At 39.0% G+C, this 22,583-nt stretch overlaps 2 protein-coding genes across 4 annotated transcripts; both read right to left on the bottom strand.

Annotated features, from left to right (window-relative positions):
* Positions 1 to 1,352: 1,352 nt before the first annotated feature.
* gxylt1a (glucoside xylosyltransferase 1a) lies at positions 1,353 to 13,768 on the bottom strand. 3 transcript variants are annotated; one of them, XM_036576305.1, is made up of 8 exons: positions 13,402 to 13,768; positions 12,395 to 12,487; positions 11,930 to 12,125; positions 10,726 to 10,857; positions 9,129 to 9,380; positions 8,440 to 8,563; positions 7,239 to 7,411; positions 1,353 to 4,749 (listed from the first exon to the last, which is right to left on the bottom strand). In XM_036576305.1, exons 1-8 carry the CDS (start codon positions 13,587 to 13,589, stop codon positions 4,588 to 4,590), a joined length of 1,320 nt encoding a protein of 439 aa, XP_036432198.1. In that variant the 5' UTR covers positions 13,590 to 13,768; the 3' UTR covers positions 1,353 to 4,587. The 3 variants fall into 3 exon arrangements, with proteins under 3 accessions (XP_036432198.1, XP_036432200.1, XP_036432199.1); XM_036576307.1 differs by lacking the exon at positions 13,402 to 13,768 and adding an exon at positions 12,686 to 13,391 and having other exon boundaries at positions 12,395 to 12,586; XM_036576306.1 differs by lacking the exon at positions 12,395 to 12,487 and having other exon boundaries at positions 13,402 to 13,766.
* A 2,118-nt stretch (positions 13,769 to 15,886) lies between these two features.
* Positions 15,887 to 21,463, bottom strand: LOC118811808 (YY1-associated factor 2-like). The gene is made up of 4 exons (XM_036576304.1): positions 21,347 to 21,463; positions 20,916 to 21,041; positions 18,284 to 18,436; positions 15,887 to 17,946 (listed from the first exon to the last, which is right to left on the bottom strand). The coding sequence occupies exons 1-4, from the start codon at positions 21,370 to 21,372 to the stop codon at positions 17,697 to 17,699; spliced, it is 555 nt and encodes a 184-aa protein (XP_036432197.1). The 5' UTR covers positions 21,373 to 21,463; the 3' UTR covers positions 15,887 to 17,696.
* Positions 21,464 to 22,583: the final 1,120 nt, after the last annotated feature.

The raw sequence follows: 22,583 nt of genomic DNA, 5'->3' as shown, positions 1-22,583 counted from the left end.
TGTATGCAACTGTTAAAGCCAGATTGTGTAATTAGCTGTCTTTCTTCCTAGCTGTCGATAGTATCTCCCAACTGAGAACCAACACAGCTCGAGCTCAAAAGTGTTAAATGTCAAACATTACTCACCACTGCCCTCTAAAGGTGTTAACATCAAATAAACTAACATTACTCATCACTATAAAGGTGCTATTAACAAACATTACTCAGAGCCGGTTTATGAGGATGAGGAGCCTGGCCACTTCCTATTTCCCCCGTTATATCAAAAACAGGACTGTGAAACAGCAGAGGGCACCCGTGAGCGAGTCCTCAATGAATGAGAGTAAATAGAGCTCAACAGCTAAAAAGGAAAAGTTAAAATAGTTTCTAAGTGCTGAGTGCTGATTGGTTGGTGAGCAAAGCAGCTCATTGTGCTTTGTGCATGAGGCACTGTTTTAAGCTCCTACAACTCGAGTTTAAAAGCTCTTAAAAACATAACAGCAGTGTTAAAATGTTTTATGCTATTCAGTGTTCAGCAAATGAATGTGTTCTATCACATTAAAAATGTTTAAGCATTTATAAAGTATGATTTTGCTCAAATACTCCAAATTAACCCATTCATTTTGGACTTGCTTGGGAGCGCCCTCTAGTGTTTGAGAAACCCAGAGGACATTACAGAGTGATAATTCTCCTTTCTACAAGTTCTCTGGTCTATTGCCCTCTAAAGATGTTATCAAACATCAAATAAACATTACTTTTTCTCTTTAAATGTGTTAACATTGAATGAACAAATAATACTCATTGCTGACCTCTAAAGATTTTAACAAACATCAAATAAACATTACTCACCATTTCCCTTTAAATGTATTAACAAACACTAAATAAACATTACTCACCACTGCCCTCTAAAGGTGTTATAGCAAGTCAGAAGTTAGAACAGCCATTGGTTTAAGACCCATTGAGTGGTTCAATGTTTTCTGCTTTCTTTTTACGTGTATTTGAATGCTTTAACACAGCTGATAAAAAAAACACATCCAATTCACATTGTTTATTATCATGTAAACATGATTTTGAATGCTTACAACTGTAGATTGTGGTCAGCTTCAATAATTATGATCAACTCAAATAACTGCCACTCAGTGATTATGTAATAATTTTAACGTCTAATTGTGTTGATGTAATATATTTTATCCATGTGGAGATGATCTGCATCATGTAAATCCATGAGTTTCTTCAGTGTACAGAAAGGTAACATACCAAACACCATTTTCAAATTCACTGAAGGACTGAAACAAACCTAGCTGCTACTCTTAATGTGCTCCAGTTAACAGTGGATGATGAATCTTTCAAACTTAGAATAATGAGACAACAAAAAAATAGGCAGAAGTGCAATGTTTATTACAAAAATATACTGCATCATTCAAACATTTACATTCAACAAATCAAAGATGTTACAATTGAGGTACTGTCTTTGATGGTAACGGTGAAGACACTCAAGACGAACATTTTGAAATCAATATGACTCAATACACAATATAAATTTGTGAACTATGGAAAGTAGTTTTCTCTGTAAAACTGAAGTCTTCTTGTACAGAAAAATATACCATAGTTATTCAACAGGCATATGCTAAACGAAGCATAACTGATTCTGCTGCGTAGTGCAAAACCTATTTTTGGCATTAGCTTTATGTGTATACACTTTAATCTCCTACTGTCTGAGAAGCGGACATACAGGAAAAGAGTTTAAAGATTATGTTTAGTCTTGGACTGAATTACACAGCCAATAGTGAAAACTTAGTGTAAAACTAGTCTTAAACTGCTTTCGCAAAAGTGGCTAAAACTGGTTTTTCCTCAACTTTTTTTCTTCAGTAAATAAACACACCTGTAGGCCGTCTAGCATATCATTCATAGAGTAATTTCACAGCTTTAACAGAACCCACGGTCACATTTCAGGAGCTTTAAATGTGGAATGAATTTCAAAAACCAGCGAAGCTGAAGCATTCAGTCTCACTAGATCATTTTAAGAAGCTCACAGGCTCACAGAGCAGTGTGCATGCTTTTCCTGTTTTCTTTCCTTTCCTTTCCTCATGACTGGCATTACTTCTACTTATTTATTAAATTAGCTTTTTAACAGCAAACAGGGTCAGACGAAAAAAGACTCCAGTCTCAGCTGGTCTCACTGTATTAATAACACAAAAATAAAGAGACCCTGTCAACATTTAAGTGACACAATCTATTTCTCTGATTTTTAAGTGTAGCTAGACTTATGATTCACAAACAGCGTGATGATGATTAACAATAAAATGTGTTTCTAATAATAATTTAGAATAGTCTTATTAAGGATAGCCACCCCACCATCTAGTTTACTATTTAAAACGTGCAGTGTTATTAATTCTCTCTGAAGTGTGATCTGCTAGTATCTGATGACATTGTCATGTGTTGAAAGTGATTTTCTAAAATACACAACACTAAAAACTGTTAAAATGTTCTGATCACCTGAAACTAAAGTCATGACAGATTACAAGTTATAACAAATGTTTCCTCATTTTTATCAGTGAAATTAAGTGATTTATCATCTACGATGCTATAATCTCATGCAAGTCTGTATGTTAACAGACTTCTATGATGCATGAGTTTATCATCCGTACCTCTTAAATGCACTGTGCATAAGTGATGACCAACAGAACAAACAAAACAAAAAAATGTATACTATGGTACATTTACACATTAAAAAGCTTAGCTAGGCTCGTTTTCTTATCAAAAGACCAGGGGCCATATTACAGAAAACTCTTAAGTCTGAGATCATATCTTAGCTGCTTTGTTGTCATGGCAAATTCAGTTAAGACTGAAGTTAGGACAGAAGCTATTACAGAACAACAGTCCTTAAGTCTACAATCTTATTTCCAGATAAGAAAACGGTATGACAGAAACATCCTAAGTTGCCAAAATATCCTACATATTCTCTTAACTTTAAGACAACTCCAGAGCTGTCTTAACATCTGTTTTAAATGCCTGTTTCTATTATTTTATGCAGTGACAGGCAGCACAGTTCACTGTAAGTAGCATAATGACGCTACATTTATGTATTGAAAACGGTGCTTTGACTTGTGTGGGTTTTTGTTTTTTAAACGGCCGTTTTTAAGAACTCAGACGCAGCACACACTCCACCGTCCCCCCTTATTACCTTTGGTTGTTAAGGTTTGCTAAAAGCTTGTTAGGTACAATATTATAGTTGTGGTGCTGTATGAGGTGACAGAGCTGAACATGTGTCTGTATATTAGGACGAAGAATGTTAGCGCGCTTGGCTAAAGTGTTTAGGAAATGAAACTGTGGAGCGGCGATGCTCCGATAAACAGCATGAAGTGTAACAATATTCTTAACTCTCAGTTTATCGTGCTTTAGTTTTATTTGACCTTTTTTTTTTTTACATCAGTAACGGTAGCTAACGTTAGCTGTCTGGCTAACTTGATTAGCTACGTGTTCACGTTTCTGCTGTGTGCGTATGGTCAGATGCTAGGTAACAGACACAACAGTTGATAGTTGACTTCAATCAAGAAAGTTAAGATTTCCTAATCTGAGATAAGCTAAGATGCTGTAAGATAAGATTATTAAATAAAGATTAGATTTGCTTCCGTAATATGAATTTGTGAAAAATCTTATCTTGACCTGTCGGATCTTAAGTTAAGACAAAAAGATAGGAAGTTTCTGTAATACGGCCCCAGGATTCTGTCTCACACAAGACGTTTGGGAGCCCCTGTTTTGTTGATTGTCTAAGTGAAAAAAAAGTTAACACATTCTCTACATATAACTCACTTCTGCACACTGTAATACACAATTGCTGTTTATCGGCTGAATTTAGTATATTGGGGGAAAAAAAATGTAAAATGTGGCCTGTATAAATGTTATGGCATATTTTGTTTTTTTTCCCCCCAATATGTAAAACTGTGCACTAATGTATTATTTTCACTTTGAAAATCAACAAAACATGTAATTTGAGGGTGTTGCATACGACTGTATTCTTTACTAAAACTAGATCAGCACCCAAAAGGTAACTCCAACTTTCCCTGAACATAAATAAGGTACTTCTGAAACTGGTGGAACCTTGCTTTTTATCCATAATTCCTGCTTAGTCACAAATGACAGAGCTTCTCAAACTTCCAGCCCTAGAGCTGCTCTAATGCACTTAATATAGCTAGGGGGATTAATCACTAGCTGAATGTAAGGTAAGCTGGAACAGGCAAAAAAAAAAAACCTGCAGAACATTCAGGTATCTAGAACTGGAGTGAAGAACAACTGTTCTAGAGCATTTCAGAACTAGAGCGGCCGACTGATTGTCAGGTTCCATCCATTTGGCCCCTCTCAGTTACACTTAAAAGTGATTTCAGTGCGTATTTCATCCTCCTTTCCATTCATGCAAGAGTCATGGACAACTGGCAGGAAAAAAAACTACATATTCTAGTTGAATTCATGGAGTTTTCAATGACTTGAATGAGTCTGCAACATGACTTGAACACATCTGCAACAGTCCTGCTCTCCAGCTGGGCTTAAGGCTTCTTACCAATACTGTATGTGCTTCTAGCTGAGATGGGCTCATGGGTTTGAGTGGACGGGATCATCTTGCATTGAGATTGTCTTTCTGTATGTACTTAATGCTCTCCCTTAATTTCTTGGTGAAAATGTGACTGGATCTTCCACAGTATGTGTGCGTTGTAGTCTTTAGCTTTTCCTCTAAGGGGTGAAGTAGAGAGCTCACTGGATCTTCTCCAAATGGGTACTGAAAACAAAGCACAAACATGTCACGTTATTAAACAATGCACATCAAATCCAATTTTAAAAACTGATCAGATTTTTTTAGTCCCATCAAATATAACAGCATCTGGGGATTTGAAGACCTATCTGGTGGAAATGTACAAAATGGGCAGAGCACAATTTTTTAACATCGGCTGTGCTCTGCAACCTTTCCCTAAGCAGACAAATCTCATGACTGTGTGCAAGTATAAAGAGAATGCAATCGAAACTTGGTGAAAGATGTGTCATCTGAGTATGTATGTGAATTGTCATCTACTATTGTCATCATATCTTTATTGATGTAGGATTGATTTCGCATTTGAGACCTAAACATCCAGCTGGACCTTCTTTTTGACTCTGTGCATGTGACATTAACATGTGAAGTATGACGTGGTCTGACAAGCTCTCAAAAAATAACCAGACTGCTCTGACTTGTAAATGAATTTTTTAGGCTTTATATGGTGACTTACAGGAGCACATGAAGTCCATATTTTAGCATATCTTTCCCCACCTGGCTCAGTGGTGCTACGTCTGTCAATTTAACAAAAAAAAACAAAAAAAAACAGTGCAGCTTTGAAGCTGTGCAAACTACCAGGTTTCCATAAAAAGCGCATCTTTCTCCACAAACACAGCATTCATTAAAAGTCTTTTTTAGATTTAACCCTTTATTTATAGGCAATTTAGTGCAATTATCATTCTTTGGAAGCAAGTCTGCACAATAAATAATGACAGTAATAACAATAATAATAAAGACTTTATGGGGCCTCATTTGCTTTGTGTTCTGGCCTGGTATGAGGTCACTAAAAACGCACTCTTTTTATTAGCACTGATGCAACACATATCAGGCCCTGATGAAGCTGCATTTACTGTCTCCTATTGATTTTTATGGGAAGGATGGGCATGCTGGATGCTGCCTTGCATTCTCCTAGTCCCAAACGAAGCATCGGCACTAAAGATTTTACGGCTCTTCCGTGGGGTTTGCCACTGTAATGGTGGGGTCTTTTATTGCCCGCCAAACTCCTGCATCTGTGAGCATGTCTACAGGGAGTAAATGCTACAATAGGATGCAGGGGGTGTGGTGGCGAGGGTTTCTTGCAGAAATCTGAAGAGAAGCCTGAGGCTTGGCATAGCAGACCTGGTGGGAGAAATTAACATGAAAGTTCATGCTACACCAATATGCTTTCTAACAAGACAACTGTGTGCCTTCTGAAAACAAACGTAACAAACAGTGAGACTCTCGGATAGAGAAAACTTTCAAAGCAACTCCAAACTCAATTGCTGATGATGTTCTTTATCTTCTCCCTGCTTATTTTGGTGAAGCTCTATGCGGGTGTGGGCTAGTCCTGCCAAACAGACAGCACCCAGTTGAATCATGGGCCTCTACTAATGACAGACCTCATTTAGCTAATGGTCCAGAATGCTTCCTCCGCTGTCAGGGGCAAAGAGGTCTCGCCTGGCCATAATGACCGGAGACACACAGGCACGCTCTCTCCCTCCCTCTGCAGATAAAACGAACAAGGGATTGACTGCTCACCACAAGCCGGAGACCAGGATGGGGGGGAGACAGAGATAGATAGATAAAGAAAGAAAGAAAGAGAGACAGAGAGAGAGCGCAAAACCTTAAGCCTGATGAACAAGAGAGGGAAGCAGTGAGGGAGAGATAAAGGATGGAGGGAGGAAGAAGGGAGTGTTGGGCTTTAAAGATTAGCGAATTAAGAGTGATCGTTGTGCCTGACGAAGACGACAGAGATTAAGTCAAGAACACGATGGCCCTGGCAGGCTGATGGGTGAAGTTAACAGAGCTATTGATTTCTGCTCATCAGCTACAGAGCGAACTTTGCCTCTCATTCCAAACCAAAACCTCTCCACAAACCTGGAATAAAACTACACAAATATTAACCCAGTTTAGAACCATCCACTGACCACCATCTTAATGCAGGCAGCTAAATTTTGTTCTGCCAAGCCCCTTCTTGACAAATGGGGCCAAATATGAGCAGATGTTTTATCTGAAAAACGCTGTAAGGTTTGTGCTGAAAGTCAAAAAAGGGAGACTGTCTGAACAGATCATGTGACGTCCAATGGGAGTTGATGTGGTAGACCAACAAAGGCCCACAGGACCACAAGCACAGGTGTTATGTCTGAAAAAATATTTGAGAGACAAAGTCCCTGTCTCTTTATTCTTCAATACACACTGAGCCTTTATTATGAGGAATGAGATAGCTAGCCAAATTTGTGTCAGCATGTGCCCAAAGGAACTTCAATATGGCCTTTTCCAAATTAACCACCTCTAATTAGATTTTAGTCTGCCGTAATGAAAACCTAGCATGATGATATTTAGCACCCACGTTATTAAGCAGCGCATCCAATTAAAAAGTTACACCTGTTTTCTCCTGATAGACCTTTCAAGCTTTAGCCTAACAGTTCGGTAGGATATTTGTTATTTATTTATTTATTTATGATGATACGAATACTTACTTTCTCAATAGCATCATATACGGCTCGGAAGGCAGGCTGCTTATCATCATGGTAAACACCTCGATTGCCGTGGAGAATGTAAACACCGTATTGCTCAGCTGCAGCACAGTTGCTGCCGTAGATGCAGTGATCTGGACGGTAGTTCCAATGGCATGGGAACACAAACAAGCCCTCTGTGAAGCATAAGGGAAAATTAAATCTTTAGTTGAAAGAGGAGCATCTTAAGGTGACAGCTGATCTTCAAGCACTGTCTGGGGAAAGCCTTCATGTGTGCACAAGCAATACATCTGTGGGGGCATTTCTTAGCCAGATAACTTAAACCAAGGCAGACCTGCCCGACAAAAGGGGAGCTGAGTGACATTCCTGTTGGAAGAATCACTGTTTTACATTTAAGAAATCCAGCTAACTGAGAAACCTTGCTTTATGCTTGCTTCATGAAATACACCCTTGGTGTATGCTTTTGGCTGAAATAATGTAGAGACCAGAGATCATGTTCACGCTTACTGCATCTAAGAACACAGCCCTACTGGTAACGATAAAGGATAGTGATTATTTTTAGCTATTTCAATGTGGCCTTACCCCCTGGTCATAGTAACAGACTACTCCATGTTGTTACTGGATAAAACAACTATGTAATGACAGACTGCTATGAAGAAAGCAATTCAGTGATAATCCACAATTTGGAGAGGAGATTCTTGGTGTTGAAAGGGTGAAAATAAAAGTAATCTTAGTGCAACAGAGAAAAAATCTGCCACTTCTCTCCAAAAGCTAACTTTAAAAAATGCCCTGAAATAAGTTAAATAATTATATTCTTACAACAATCTCAAAATGAGAAACAAGATATCAGCTAGGTTTAAGATGAGTTACCTTGATAAAATATAATTTTTGCAGCATCGACAGTTATGTGACTCAGGAGCCCAGAGCCTCTACTAAGTTAAAAATGTGTATTCAGCGTGCCCCCTTTCCTGTCTTTTGCCTAGAGCCCCAGAATCACTAAATGCAATACTGCAAACAGATTAGCAGAAGGTTTAACCCGTTAACATTCAGAGATCCAGATTCCATCTCTCACTCCTATGACAATTCAAATAATTTTGCACATTTTTCCATGTACTTGTTGAGCCCTTAGAATATTGACACCTGTGAAGTTTAAGGGTTTAAACAGCAATCCACAGATATATGTAAGAGGCGTAACGATAGCTACCTGGGTTGTGGTGAAATATGATGTTTAGGAGGTCTTGGTCTCCCCATGTGATATTGAGTTTGTATTTCTGCAGAAGTGGCATAAGCAAGTCCGCCCATCTCAGATGAACTGGTGTCATGTCATTCTGTTTACACAATACAGAAACAGACAGTCCATTAATATTACTTGAGAAATGTCAATTTCTTAAACATCACAGCAAAAAATACAGATTACCAAATACAGATTAGACGCTTTCAAAACATCAAAATCAGTATCCCCAGTAGTGGTTGAGATTAACATCTGCATGATGGACACTGATTCTAGATCACTCAAATATGCCTTCAACTTTAAGCTTACTTTTTTAGTTATCTGGGGGTTTCAAGCTGGATTGGCAATGATGTGCCCAAATGTTTTAAATAAATACTGCTTTCTCCCATCAAGCAGAGGAAGAAAGCATGATGAAACACTTTCGACAGTGTGGAAATCTGACAAGACAAATAATAGAATAACAGTGACCTCTGCTGGCCAGCACTGGTAAAATAATCTAGCATTAAAAGGGGATCTTTCTGATCTAAGACCAGTACCCCAGGCCCACACAATAATCTTTGTAATGTCAAACAAAAGGGACCAACGAAGGTTGACTTCTACAAAACAGCAGATAAAAGTCCAGAAAGATAAGAGAATGTGCCCACACACATTAGATACTGTACCCTGAAGTGCTTGGCTCTGATTCGAGTCATATTCATGAGCATGACTCCAGAGTTCACTCCAGTCTTGCCGTAGTATGGGTGGCGTGCAAAACGGTTATACCATGCTATTCGGGGCTCTTCATGTTCCGGTGCCATTGCCGCCATGTGAGTGCTGTTAAACATGGAGAGAAAGTTCCAGATCTCCTCCACTGGCTGCAGAAACAGGATGTCAGTGTCCACATACAGCAGAGAATCCACCTCACTCAGGATCAGCTGAGGAAAAAACAACACCAGAAAACCTCAACTGCTGGCCACAGACTACTTTTTCTGAACACTTTTGTTGAAAGGAATACAACCAATTAAAGCAAGTTGTTTAGGAACCTTCTCTAAACTATTTCAGCTGAAACGGGACATGTGGTTTGCCACAAAATAGCAGTTTAGTAACAAGAGTTTCAGCACATGGGCTGACCACAGGCCAAATGTGACTTCCTTTTTCTGCACAAGAAGTGTCAGTTTAAAAGCCAGGCGTACACTACATGACCTAAAATCCTAAAAGATTTCGAAAACACACAGCATGGCATACTTAAAGTCAGTATTTTACAGAATTCATTGTGTTTTTGTCAGGACCATGTACGTCAAAGGCAAAAAGAGTTTCATGCAACGAGTTTCGGGTACAAAAAAAGCACTCGAAACCCCCTGTTATCATGTGATGCAAACAAAAATAAACTGGACCAAACCTGTTTGTGCTTTCATGCACACAAGAAACACTGAGGAAAAAATTGCATGTTGGGTATGAATACAGAGTTTGAACGTCCCCAGTTAAGTTACTCGTTTTGCTGATATTCTAAGTGAATATACATTAACACATTTTTTACAGGGAACAAATTTAAATGAAGCATTTGCTAATTTCTATGTATATGCCCCTAGAAGTTTAACATATTGAAAAAATAACAAAATGTGATATAACTTTTGCACAGGCCACATTTAATTTTTGCTCCTCACTATGTTAAAGTCTGTAAATAAACAGTAATTGTGCTGAAGTGTGTTAACTTATTTTCACTTGGAAAATCAACAAAACATGAACTTTGCATGACTGTATGTGGTTGAGAAACATATTAGAGAGCTGGAAAAACATTTTGCAAAGAGATTGTCTTGATATCTGGGTCCATAAATATTACAACTGTTCTTTTTTGCCAGTGTTCAGCAAGCAGCCATTGCCTGTGTCATTCCTTCTTTTACGTCTCTGACACTACAAGACTCCTGAAACTGTTTTCAGTCATAAAAATCAAACGTTTGATTTATCGGAATACTCTGATCACTCCAAAGTTCGACTGGAAGGCTAAAAATTTGACTTGATTCCCGTCTCACACTACCAGATCATCTGCCCCATCAATCACTTCCGACCGAGCTCTGACCTGAAAACAATTTAGAAAAATTGTGCAGCGGAGACCTGGCTTAAGTGTGATTTCTGCCCTTCAGCTTTCCCTGACTGATCTTTCATGCACCCTAGAATGTCCTCCCTGATCAGATAACATGGCTCTGACTGGCAGAACAAAGAGTTTGTGTTGTCTACATACAAGGTCAGTTTAAGAGGATTGAGGAAGCACTGTGTACTCACGGGCAGGAAAAGCCTCTGAGAAGCACAGGGTTTGAACAGCTTCTTCCACTCCTTTGCATTATCACTGGGGAAGGTGATGGGGTAGATGGTGTAGTTATACTTGGAACGAAATCTCACTGGCCACGATTCCAGCTAGTAAAAAGAAGACACTGAGATTTAACACTGATTCATCAACAAAGACTCTTACAAATTATTACAGGACCGCATAAATGGAACTGTCCTTGATACTGAACAGTAGCTGAGGAGACTTTTATTTTTCAGTTCTTTGGACTCAATTTGTCAGTTGTATGAATATACAGTTATTTGTTAACTTAGGATGAGTCTATTTGTACTTTCAAAAACCACAAACATGTCTTAAAAGAATGATTTGGCAAAAAAGCTAATTTACAACACTTTTCACTTATTCTTAGATGTAGTCGGTTGGTGGAGACATTTTTGTCCAATTTGAGTCCAAATTTTGTTGCTCTGGATTAAAACTGGAACTGTGAGTTTAACAAACACTAGAACTCAATAGTAATCAACACAGGCCAAATCCTTTCTGTAAAAATCCATAATCAAAACTTCTTCCAACCTCCTTAAATCACATTCAGGTCTTCAGTAAGGTTGTGCAGACTTGCCAATGTGATTCAGGGCACATTCTGACTTCCTGTGAACTATAAAAATTAGCAAAACTGCATGCAGCCAGGGTCTGTAGTCACAAACCACCTCAGGAGTGAGAGTGCTGATCTATAATCAGTTTTTATGTTGTCTGAAATGTCTGCCGTAGCTGTGAAATTTTGTTAATTTTTATAGCTCACAGTATGCCATACTGCGCTCTACACCACATGGAGAAGTCTGTGTGACCATAAAAATACTGCATTCTAGCATTTGTTAGTAACGTTAGCCTCACAGCTCCAGTTTTAAACTAAAGAATCAAAATTTGGACTCCTGACTGATGAACTACATCTGGGATCAGGGGGAAATTAGGTAAACTGGATTTTTCATCAAACTATTCCTTTAAAGCAGTGGTTCTGAACCACCCCTGGTCCCGAAGTAGTAGTCCTGCACTTTCTAATGTATTTCCTACTCTTACACACCTCACTTCAATGCAGAGAGAGCTTGTTAATTATAGCTGGAACATTTGTGTTAGAACAGAAAACAGGGCAGTGCTCCAGGACCAGGCAAACAAACACCACTGCCTTAAAAGATGTAATCACTAACTCACAGAATCTTTGAAGCCAGAATGGAGATCATCCTCAGCAAAGATATGAAAATGGAGTGCTCTCTGGCTAAAGATGACAGCAGACTTCAGCATGGTGAGGGTCTCCTCCAGCCTTGGTCCACACGCCACCACTGCCAACCTGACCGGCTCAACTCTGTCCACATGACTGAACCCAGACAATGTCTTATCCACAGCATACCTGCAGAACGACAGCAGAGCTCTGGTAAACTGGTGTAATGATGCCTCAAAATGGAGGAGGCGAGTAGAAACGCAAAGGTTGTTTATTCCTTTGACGTTAGGCGCTCAGGTGTGTGCAATTAAAATGCTGGGAGAGTGAGATCCTGAAAAACAAGATTTTGAGGGCACCTGAAAGCAGTCAAAAAAAGCAAACCGAGTCCAAACAATTCTCCATCTCACTGATGGCTACAAACTAAGCTCACAACTAAGGTTAGAGTCAACCCATCCTACCTACAAGCCGACTCCATAAAGCAGTTCTTGCCACAAACATCAGGGGGCAGTCTCCAATAGGGATTCCAGTGTGTGACAGACATTGACTTACACCTGACAGAACAAGAAAAATAAGCTCTACATGAAACACTCCTTTCTTCAGTGAACAGCTCCATTCCTCAGAGAACAACTCCTCCCACAAGCAGATCCAAACTGTAATACAGGTTAAGTAATGACTGTAGTTAGTTTACTGCAGGGGGGACTGGCATTTCACACCGTCTTTAACTTGGAAGCAGCAATTCAAATACAAACCTGAAAGGAAGAAGCAATGAAGTGTAGTGACACAGCGACAGTGTTAACCACAAAACATGATGACTTGTGGAGGATCAAGCATGCTTCAGTTTAGCATACTTGTATAAACCAGTACAAACCAGCTGCAATTCAGAATAATCCCGCAGTCTAAATAGCTAGCTAACCTACATGAGCAAGTCACAAAACGGAGAAGTTTTGGACCAGACGTGGCCACAACAATCATGTGCAAATCTAACATGCAACAGTTTAATGTAACATTAGCTAATATTTCTGATAAACCAACTATTTAGCTATTAGCTAATAAACTGTCCGTATCTAAGGTTGTTTAACGTTCGCCCAACCTGATTAAATAACCAGTTTGCCAGCAAACTAGACAAAGTTTACTTGCTTCTAAACAACTGAGCTGCCTACTTAACTAACCTACTTTACTGCTACTTAAAGAAGCTGAGTTAACGTTAGTAGCTAGTTAGTTAACCTAGCTATCTAGCGTAAGTAAAGTTAGCTGGGTTAGCTCTCTGATGTGAAGTTTCCCTCAGAGTAACGTTAAATATTGTCTCTCAAACTGGTAAATAAACCTTCTTCTGACAGAAGGCTTAAATCCGGCACGGCTTTTAACAATATGAACCTACAGTGTGGACACGTTATGCTAGCTATGGTACAAACTTTGTGCCCATCTGGTAGCCGTTAGCCGGCTCGCTAGCGTAGCTGTTCGCTACCTGTCCCTCCAGTCGTGGCCTTCTCTCCCCGCGGCTTTCCTGGCGTAGCGCGGCGGGCCTCCATCAGCTCTCGACTCGGTCCACGAGTTTACAGTCTCCAGAGAGGAGGCCAGCTGGTTAAACACGTACAACACCGAGAAGAAGACCAATATCACGCAAGCGAATAAAAGACGAAGATACCGACGCATTTTTATGGGGAATAGGAGCTGTCAAACTAAAATTCACGTCATTGTCGGCCGTTCAGAAAGTCCTCCGCTCCACCGAGACTCCGATGAAGCGCCGTGTGGAAGCCTGTGTCATCATCACCATCGCACAGTGGAGCTGAGGAGCTGAGAGGCCCTCGGTCACTCACAGGACCACACTGCAGCTCTCATAGGGCCAGATACAGCCAGCACTGACAGATAGAGGAGAGTAGAGTCTTCCACACAGTCCCTCAGCTAAAATAGCTGTTATTTTGTTCTTTGATTATTTAATGACTCAAAGAAAAAAAGCACTTTTCCAAAAAGGAAAAAGAAACCATGACAGAGTACGCTGTTAAAAAAGATGGTTCTTCAAGGCTTTAATATTGAACCATTCATTTTCATGCTTAAATGGTTCTTTTCATGGTGAAATCGTTCTCCAGGTTGATGGAGTATGTGTCGTATATGATGCTATGTAGAACATTATTGAATATGTTTGTATATAGCACTAAAAAGGGTTCTTCTACTGTTACACTGTCAAGCTTGTAAGAACAGAAGAACCAAGTTTGGTGCTATATCGAACCATGTACAACACATTCCCCATCAATCCGAAGAACCATTACACCATGCAAAGAACCATTTAAGCATGCAAATGGTTTTAGAACTTATGGTTCTAAACAGAATTTACCAAAGAACCCTTGAAGAAGCATCTTTTTTAAGTGTGTAGAGAACTAAAATAGAATTTTAAGTACAGAGTAGCTGCTAGAACTGCAGTGGAACTTCAGCTATCAGCTTAGTAAGTGAAGGTTGTTCAGGTCTCTTCATCTCTGTATTTTAGGGATCCTTTTGGTCTGAAATAAAATGTTAAGCACCAAAGTAAGAGCTGTGAGCAACAGCAAGACAGGAAGGTTGAAATGAAAAGAAATTAAGCAGTTACACCTCAATTCTACACAATTCTGCGCAATTCCACACCAGTCACATTACCAAAATGCATTTCAGCTGCAGTTCAACCAATATAAACGCTTAACGTCAGCTCAGCAGCTCGGGAACTGAGCCCAAGCCTTAATGAACTTGCAGCGAAGAAAAGATGCCAGGTGTCTAGTTTAAGTAGATAGGTAGGTTTAAAAGACTCCTGGGGACATTTACATTTAGAATATTTCAAGCGTCCATGTAATATTTAGGGTCTACTACAAGTGTCTGTATGTTACTGTTATGTTACTGTTACTTTATGAAAAGTTTTTTGCATATTTTGAATAAACAATGGCCAGTTCGGGTTTTAGCACAACATGAATTAAAAATAAAATAAAAGCATTTTTTTCTGGCCCACAGGTTTGAAGAGATTTTTTAATATGACCCTTTTACTGGTTGAGTTTGACAGCCCTGGTGTAATGCTTTTAAAAGCTCCCTCACAGACAGTTATTACACAAAATGCTTATGAACACCTGAGACACTGTCTCCGATAGTCAGGGTTGGCATGTAATGGAATACAATTATTTGGAATATGTATTCAGAATACAGAAATTAAGTATCTGTATTCAGTCCATTACTTTTTTAAAGGCAGTATTCAGAATACAGTTACTTCTTACAATTTTAGGTTTATGCTTTTAGAATACTTAGCCACTACATAAAAATTAGTCTGCAAAAAAAAAAGAAACTATCAAAGCTTCTTTATTAATTTTATTGAGAAGTAGCAAACATGCTTGTGTATCAAATTCTAAAATGAACCTCAATTAACAACTTATTTACAAACACTGAAATCCTACTAAATCCTGAGACTGTTTGAGCTCTCCCAAAGCCTGAGTAGACCGATAAATCAATGTGATGATCAGTTATTAGTCTCAGTGTTACTGAGCTCATTTGAGATAAAAAAATAAATAAAATGATGATAAAATATATGATATACATACATATATATATATATATATATATATATCGTATATTTATATATGATATAAAATTCATAAGACATGTCTAGGTTCACTGGTTGTTTTGGATAGGAAATGGCTGTAGTTGCATTTTAGACACTGTAACCCCTGATTTCTATCAGCACCACTGCAAGGAAATCCAAGTCAGGAAGTTTCTCTACAATAAACCATTTCATGTCATACCTCTCTGAATGACTCTTTTCACATCTCAGTGATTGATTTATGGAGAGATAAAAAAAAACAACAGCGGAATTCCCCTGCAACTACATGTAACTGAGTAAACATAGGTAGTTACTACCCACCTCTGTTGGCACATTATCAGTTATTCAGAAGTACATCATTAAAACAGTTCAACAAATGTAGACAAGATGACATACACTGTAATGGTTATAAATATTTTGGTTTAATTTGGAAAAGCAATATAAACCTTTAAACTAATAACAGAAGTCAACTTCACAATTTAAATTATTTTAATTTTCAGCAAAGCCTTTCCTAAAAAAAATATTCAAAATACACACACCCCCACGCATACACACCTCTCTTATCAGAAACATGGCTTTTGTTGATAATCTAGCCAACAATAAGCACGTTAAACACAAATGGGCTTTTAAGATGCAAGAAACAGATAAAATAAACCAAAGACCACAGATCTACAGATTGCTACCAAGTGCTCTAACCAACAGAAACGTGAAAAGATGCCTTTAGTTTCATATTGCGAATGTAGGCTACTACATGATTCAGAGAAAAATGGTCTGGTGTTACTGAAGGATAATATAATGAATGCATATAAAGGGACATCCACCACACTTTAGTATCATGGTCCTGCATTAAGTCCAGCATGAATGCATGGAAAAGAATGATGAATAAGGCATTTTTCTACAAGTGTGTTTTTTTAAAACTCTTTCAATTCTAATATTCTTATGCTGACAGTATCTAAAAGCTGGACATAAAGCACGCAGTGGTGGAAAACCCCTTTAACACCTTCAGAAGTGCAAACAAGAATTTGTCTTTCAACACAGACCCTGATGAAGTAATCAATTTTAAACCTTTTTATGTCACTGAATACATCATGGCAATAATGTAGCAATAATTAAACTCAAAATTCAAGATTTATAAAACTCAGAGTGACTCGATGAAGCAACTTGTGCACAACTTTTGAAAAACCTGTTTCAAAACTTAATTTCTCATCAGACAGACATTAAAACAGTGCCTTTACCCAGGTTCTGAGACCTACCATTGATCTACTAATACCAGTCATTACTTAAAACTCTTCACATTTATACTCTGTAAACTTTCCACTTGTGTGAAACTCATACCAAAATACTCTGTGTTAAAGAATGAATAGAAACGATGATGTTATTACAATATTATGACCTTACGCTATACATGTGGTTCTCAGTCTCAGTGCTAGGGACCTAGGCATTGCTAATGTTTATGGGCTTGTTTGAAATTAACTGCACCTTGCCTTGGTGGTTGGCGAGAGTAGCTGCTTGCCGTTGGGGAAGAGCTGAGAAGAGAGCTGGTCAGTTTTACCAGCAACACCCCATGGGGGCCGGCAGCTTTCACGACATTCACATATCAGATATGTAATTTGTTTGAAGAATATAAATTTGAACTTCAATGTGAAACCCACAAACATAGTTTAACAGGCTATGTGTAGTATTCACTACAGTTTGTGTCTATATGGTTGTCTAGCCAATGAGAACCAGATTGCTCTGTGCAGCACCTTGTCAAGTCAAACAAGCCCTATGTTCTCAATGATCTAAAACACCTAATTACCTCAACTGAGATGTGGCAGTGCATGAGATTAAGAACCACTGTAAAATCTGTATCCCTTAAATACATTCTCTTATTGTCTTTTACTTTCTAGAAACTTAACATCAGTAACCGTCTTTGAGCCAACAAGTCTCTCTATGTAGCTCCAATGCTCAGAAAACATAGAGAAGTATGATGGTAATTAGAGCAAAGAGTTCCAAAAGCAGTTTATTAGATGTGATGATGGTAGTTCAGCATGGGCATTTATGACTTGCTACTTAATCGAGACCTTCCTATGATCTTAGTGCAGTAAATGTTGCTGGGAAACTCAAAGCCCCTTCCAGTCCAGTTGAGGAGGAGTCAGGAAAGGGAGTGATTTAAGTGATGCTGTCTGTAACATTGTTGACCTTTAACAGAATAACAGAGTTCTCAGGGGTTAGTGTGGTTCCCCGTTGACTGATGTGCCTTCACCTCGAGGAGAGGATGATCTTGAGACTGCTTTCTCAGTGTTATCTGAGCTGGATCCACTCTGGCTTTGTGGGTCTGCTGACGTGGCCGTGGAGGATAAGCTGGAAGAGGAAAGGGGTTTCGTTTTCTCCTTAAAGTCTGTGATGATGACTGTCAGATCGCCCACTGTGACTTCCAAGTGCTGTGCACTGTTTCTGTCAATGTTTTTTAACCGTGGCCTGTGAACAGTGAGGGGGGGAAAAAGAGGAATATAAGAAGTGCAATCTTAAGGTACTATTTCATAATATAGGCACAACGAAGGCATTTTCCATTACATGCTGAAAACAAATTATTAAAATAAAACCTCCTCCAAAAAGCTTAATGAACAGACTGTTTTGAATGAAACTCTGTTGTAAGCATGAAACTTTTAAAATAATCTGCCATTTTGCCATTCAAAATAAAAACAAGACTTATCTTTCTGTAACTGTCTAAGCACAGAACAATCCTCAGTTCCAAGTAATTTCACTGTCATATCCCAAACAGCATAATGTCAGAAAATTGTGCAAAATACTTTACCTCATCTTTTTGTGGCTGTTCTTTTTCAGTGCTGGCTCCCTGTCGTTTTTGTCCTTCTCCGTCTTTTCCTTCTTCTCCTTTTTGGGTTGTGTAGGTGAAGCGAATTGCGGCGTTACTTGCTGAGCCACAATCTGAGAAACGGGGCGAGGTTTACTGGAAGAGAGTGTCAGATGAATCTAGATGATGACATCATGGAGAACTTATAGTCAGGGCTAATGGGGTCATTAGTGGTCAGAACTAAATAAAGGGGTTGTGCTCAAATTCCCGAAACCTCAAGAGCTGAGATCTTGCTTAGCTGACCACAGGTACTGGCAAAACTGAAGACCAGATCTGAACTCCATAACCTATGACATTATTCGTCTCACATTTATTATTTATCACATTTGCATCCACATGGTTTGCTGAGGAATGTGTTTCTGTCAGAGTAAAGATGTGTAGAGGTCAGTTTTATGTCATGAGACCATTAAAAAAATCAATCAAAAGTCAAAGAGTGAGTCAAGTCTAAGCTGTGCTAAAAAGTAAATAAAACTCAGAAAGAAAACTGTGGTTACTACAGAAGTTATTTCAACACTCATTCATTCACACATTCAACTCCCTGCTTTCAATACCCTGGTAACGTACCAGAAAACATGAACAATAAACAAAAATCTGAATATCAAGTAATACGTGTATGATATGGCGCATCATGTTAATTCAAGCAGAGTTGGGAGGTGAGGTATGTGTAGCCTAAAACCATAAAAGTCCTGTTATATCAGTAAACTAATTACTCAAAACAGAAGTAAAAGAAGCTAGAAAAAACTGAATAGGATTTCAAAAAGTATGAGTTCATAAATCGCTCAGGTACTCAGTTCGCTACATTTGCAAAGGAACATCTCTTTTTTTAATTCTTTTGGGCTCAAATTAAATGATAAAGCTCAAAAGAGAGAAGTGTGAGCAACAGCAAAGCATACAAAACAGAATTAAATCCATAAGAAATACGTGAATAATTGTGAATGACTTAAATGGAGCTAAGATCAAGTAATATACTTTACTGTAAGCAAAGAAGAACACAGAAGTTGAAAATATTTAAGTGATAATACTAAAGTATCATCTTCAAAGACTGGGACTTTACCGATGAATATTATAGAAAATGAATACTCGTACTATTACGTAATAAATACTATACTTTCATTATTACTAGTATTATTATTATTATTAATAATAATAATATTAAAAAACTACTACTAATAATAATAATATACTTTTCCAAGACAAAATAACATACTTTTTAAGCCCTTGTTACAAATCTCAAACAACTTAAGATCTTTCTCTTTTTCATTTTTCTCTTGCCAATTGAGCTGCCATGGATTAACTGCTATTAGTTGCTGCACCACTATTGTGGACCACACTGTTCAGGAAGATGAGGCCCCGGAGTTTAGTGTGTTGGAACTGAGTGAGGGATAATGCCGTGTAATATAGTGGTTATGACAACATCACATTATATCTGCAGGCATGCCAAGTTCAGGGGTGACGTGTACTTCAAATGGTACACGTTTTTGAAGTTACTGAAAAGGGCTAACTAGTGTTGTGCGGGTACTGTCATTTAAACACAGTATCAGTATTGGCAAAAGAGAATGAGTAATGTGTGCACGCACTCCAGTAGATGGAACGTAACTGAAGCAGGCAATAAGTCAGGGGTGGGATTATTTGACTCTTGAGACAAGCAGTAGTGAAATATGCTCTTTGCAAAATCTGCAGCGGCAGTATTCTGAGGGAAGGCACGACCAACAAAAACTGCAGTACATCATATTTAATTGAGTATTTAAAGATAAACCATTCCAAAAAGCTCAGTGATTTACTGTTTCATTTGTGACACAAGACACAAAAAGTGGAAGGCTATCAATATTTATCACCACCTATCAAGTAGTTAGGTAAGATTAGGGCTAGAGTTAGGGCCGGTATCAGAAGGGAAAAAGGGGGGAAAGTGGTATTGATGCATCCCTTAACAAGCTTTCTAGTTTTAGCTCATTCTGCTCATGCCCAATATCTAAGTTAATGTATATTAAAATAAATAAACAAACAAACAAGACCTGGGTTTTGTCTGTAAAACCTTTACGTTTTTCCACCCCTGGTAAAACTGGTATAATTTGATACAGAGCTAAGCAATATGGCAAATATGTAAAAAGAATTTAAAAAAAAGTTTTCACTATATAAAGGTGTATATATATATATATATACACACACACTTACACACATATATCTGCTAAGTTTTAAATATACTATTAAAAACTATTCATCCAAAGATTTTTATTAATCATCTCACACACTCTGCTGAACTCAATTTTAAAAGACAGGACTAACTATGTTCTCTTTCTAATCTAATCTTTGTAATGCAGTTGAGAAGTGATTTTTAAGTAATGATAATATCCGCTATATACTCAGAAATGCATTTTGTGATGTAAATTATCGCGTTAATGTTGCCGTTGCTCAGCCTTGATTCGAGCAACAATTCCCTCAAAATTTGACTCAAGTACGTGTAACTGAGGAAGCTTAGTCACTTTCGGCAGAGTCTGTCCGTCCGTCTGAGAGTGAAAGTGTTGTGGTGAGGCAGCAGGCGGCAGTGCGGCTGGGGGATTCGTGTCTGAGGTCTTACCGAGTTGACGTCCCCTTTCTAACGTCGCACATCATACATTTGAACGCCTCAGCAGTGTTTCTGAAAGTGCAGACGCTACAGTCCCAGTAGCCTTCGTCCGACGGGGGCTTGCAGTGTCTCTTCGGCCTTCAAACACAACACACACACACACACACACACAGGGGCATTCAGACATTAGGAGTCGAGTACAACAGGGGGCAGAGCAACAGAGCAGCTGAGTTCTCATCACAGCTGTGCGGCTGTGTCGAGCCCTGAAAGCTGCTGCTAATGTTGTGGAGACAGACAGACCCATCCGCCATGTACGACACGAGTGAGTGAGTGTGTGTGAGAGAGAGAGAGTGTGAGAGAGAGTGCTATACTCAGACTCTGCTTACCAATGCAGCGCGCGGCCGAGGCTTCCCACGGCCTTATTAGCAAGCTAACTCCTTTACCTTGTCGGACTCTTCTTGTCTCCCATCTCAACAGGATGTTGTAGCAATTAAAGTGTAAAGAAATCGGACCCCGAATCCTCCCACCGAGCAAACCTCTCTGTCCAGCTGTCGCGCAAACTCCAGGCGGAAGGCGGTCACGTGGTGCGAGCTCAGCCTATCACGAGGCCGATTCGGACTCGCTGGAAAAAGGCTGGGGGCATGTGAAACAGGAAAATTCACTCTGCCCACACTGACTTGGTCTGAAAGTATGTAAAGCGCTTTGGCATCCTCCTTTTCACAGTCCTAAATTGAGTTTTTGGTCTGGTGTCTAGAGGTCTGATAAAATATCTCCTGCTTTGTGTGTCACTTAGTTTTATAAGTACTGGCAGGGCAGGCAGGGAGTCAGGGCAATCACACAGGGGCCTGAAGTGCAGATGGGCCTGTGGCCACCAGGCCCCTAATATTACTACTGGATGTCTTATAGATAGCTGCAATACCTTAGTAATATCTTCAACCAGAGTCTACATTAGAGAACCACCTTGGTTAAGACATATCAATAGCATATACCCAAGCAAATTGTCTTTTTAATGTTCCTTGTGGCTTATTTTGTATGGGGGCCTCCATTCATTTTTTTTGTCCTGTAAGATCCTAGTTACATCACTTTGTCCCTACAAGTATAAGCAAGGCCTAGTGGTGATGGTCCTTACTGTAGGCCAGGGGTCATTGATTCTGGTCTTATAGGGTCAGAGTCCTACAATCAGGTGTGTTTGAGCAGTAAACTCACCAAATATGGCTTCTCCCCAAATGTAAGACTGGTGCTGTAGATGGTCGGATTTGAGATCAGAGTGTGATACCCCTCATCATTCCCCCTGCAAATACAAAAACCTTTCAGCGTTGATGTGCTGTGGTGCTGTGTTACTGCTAACAGAACGTAAACTCAGGAAGAAACTACATTTATGTACATATATATATATATATATATATATATGTATGTATGAGACACTGCAGGTGTTTGACAACTACATTTGGTGCTTGAAGAGGGATCAGAGGAAGACAATCATCAAGTCAGTTTGTACATTAGAGGAGCTGGCTTGAAGCAATTGCACTGGGGCCTGTAACCCCAAATACTTTCACCAGTTGAATAGCCATGGTAATTAAAAATTTAGGCCAAAGCACTGGTGACAACAGACTGAACTCAAATAGCTTCATAGTGCACTACATAGGCCATTAATCTCTTCTTCATCAAAATAGTGCAGTA

This window comes from Colossoma macropomum, unplaced genomic scaffold (genome assembly GCF_904425465.1).
Source record: "Colossoma macropomum unplaced genomic scaffold, Colossoma_macropomum, whole genome shotgun sequence".
Classification (NCBI taxonomy): Eukaryota; Metazoa; Chordata; class Actinopteri; order Characiformes; family Serrasalmidae; genus Colossoma; species Colossoma macropomum.
Note: the sequence above shows the minus strand (reverse complement) of the source record. Positions and strands in the feature narration are given on the sequence as shown.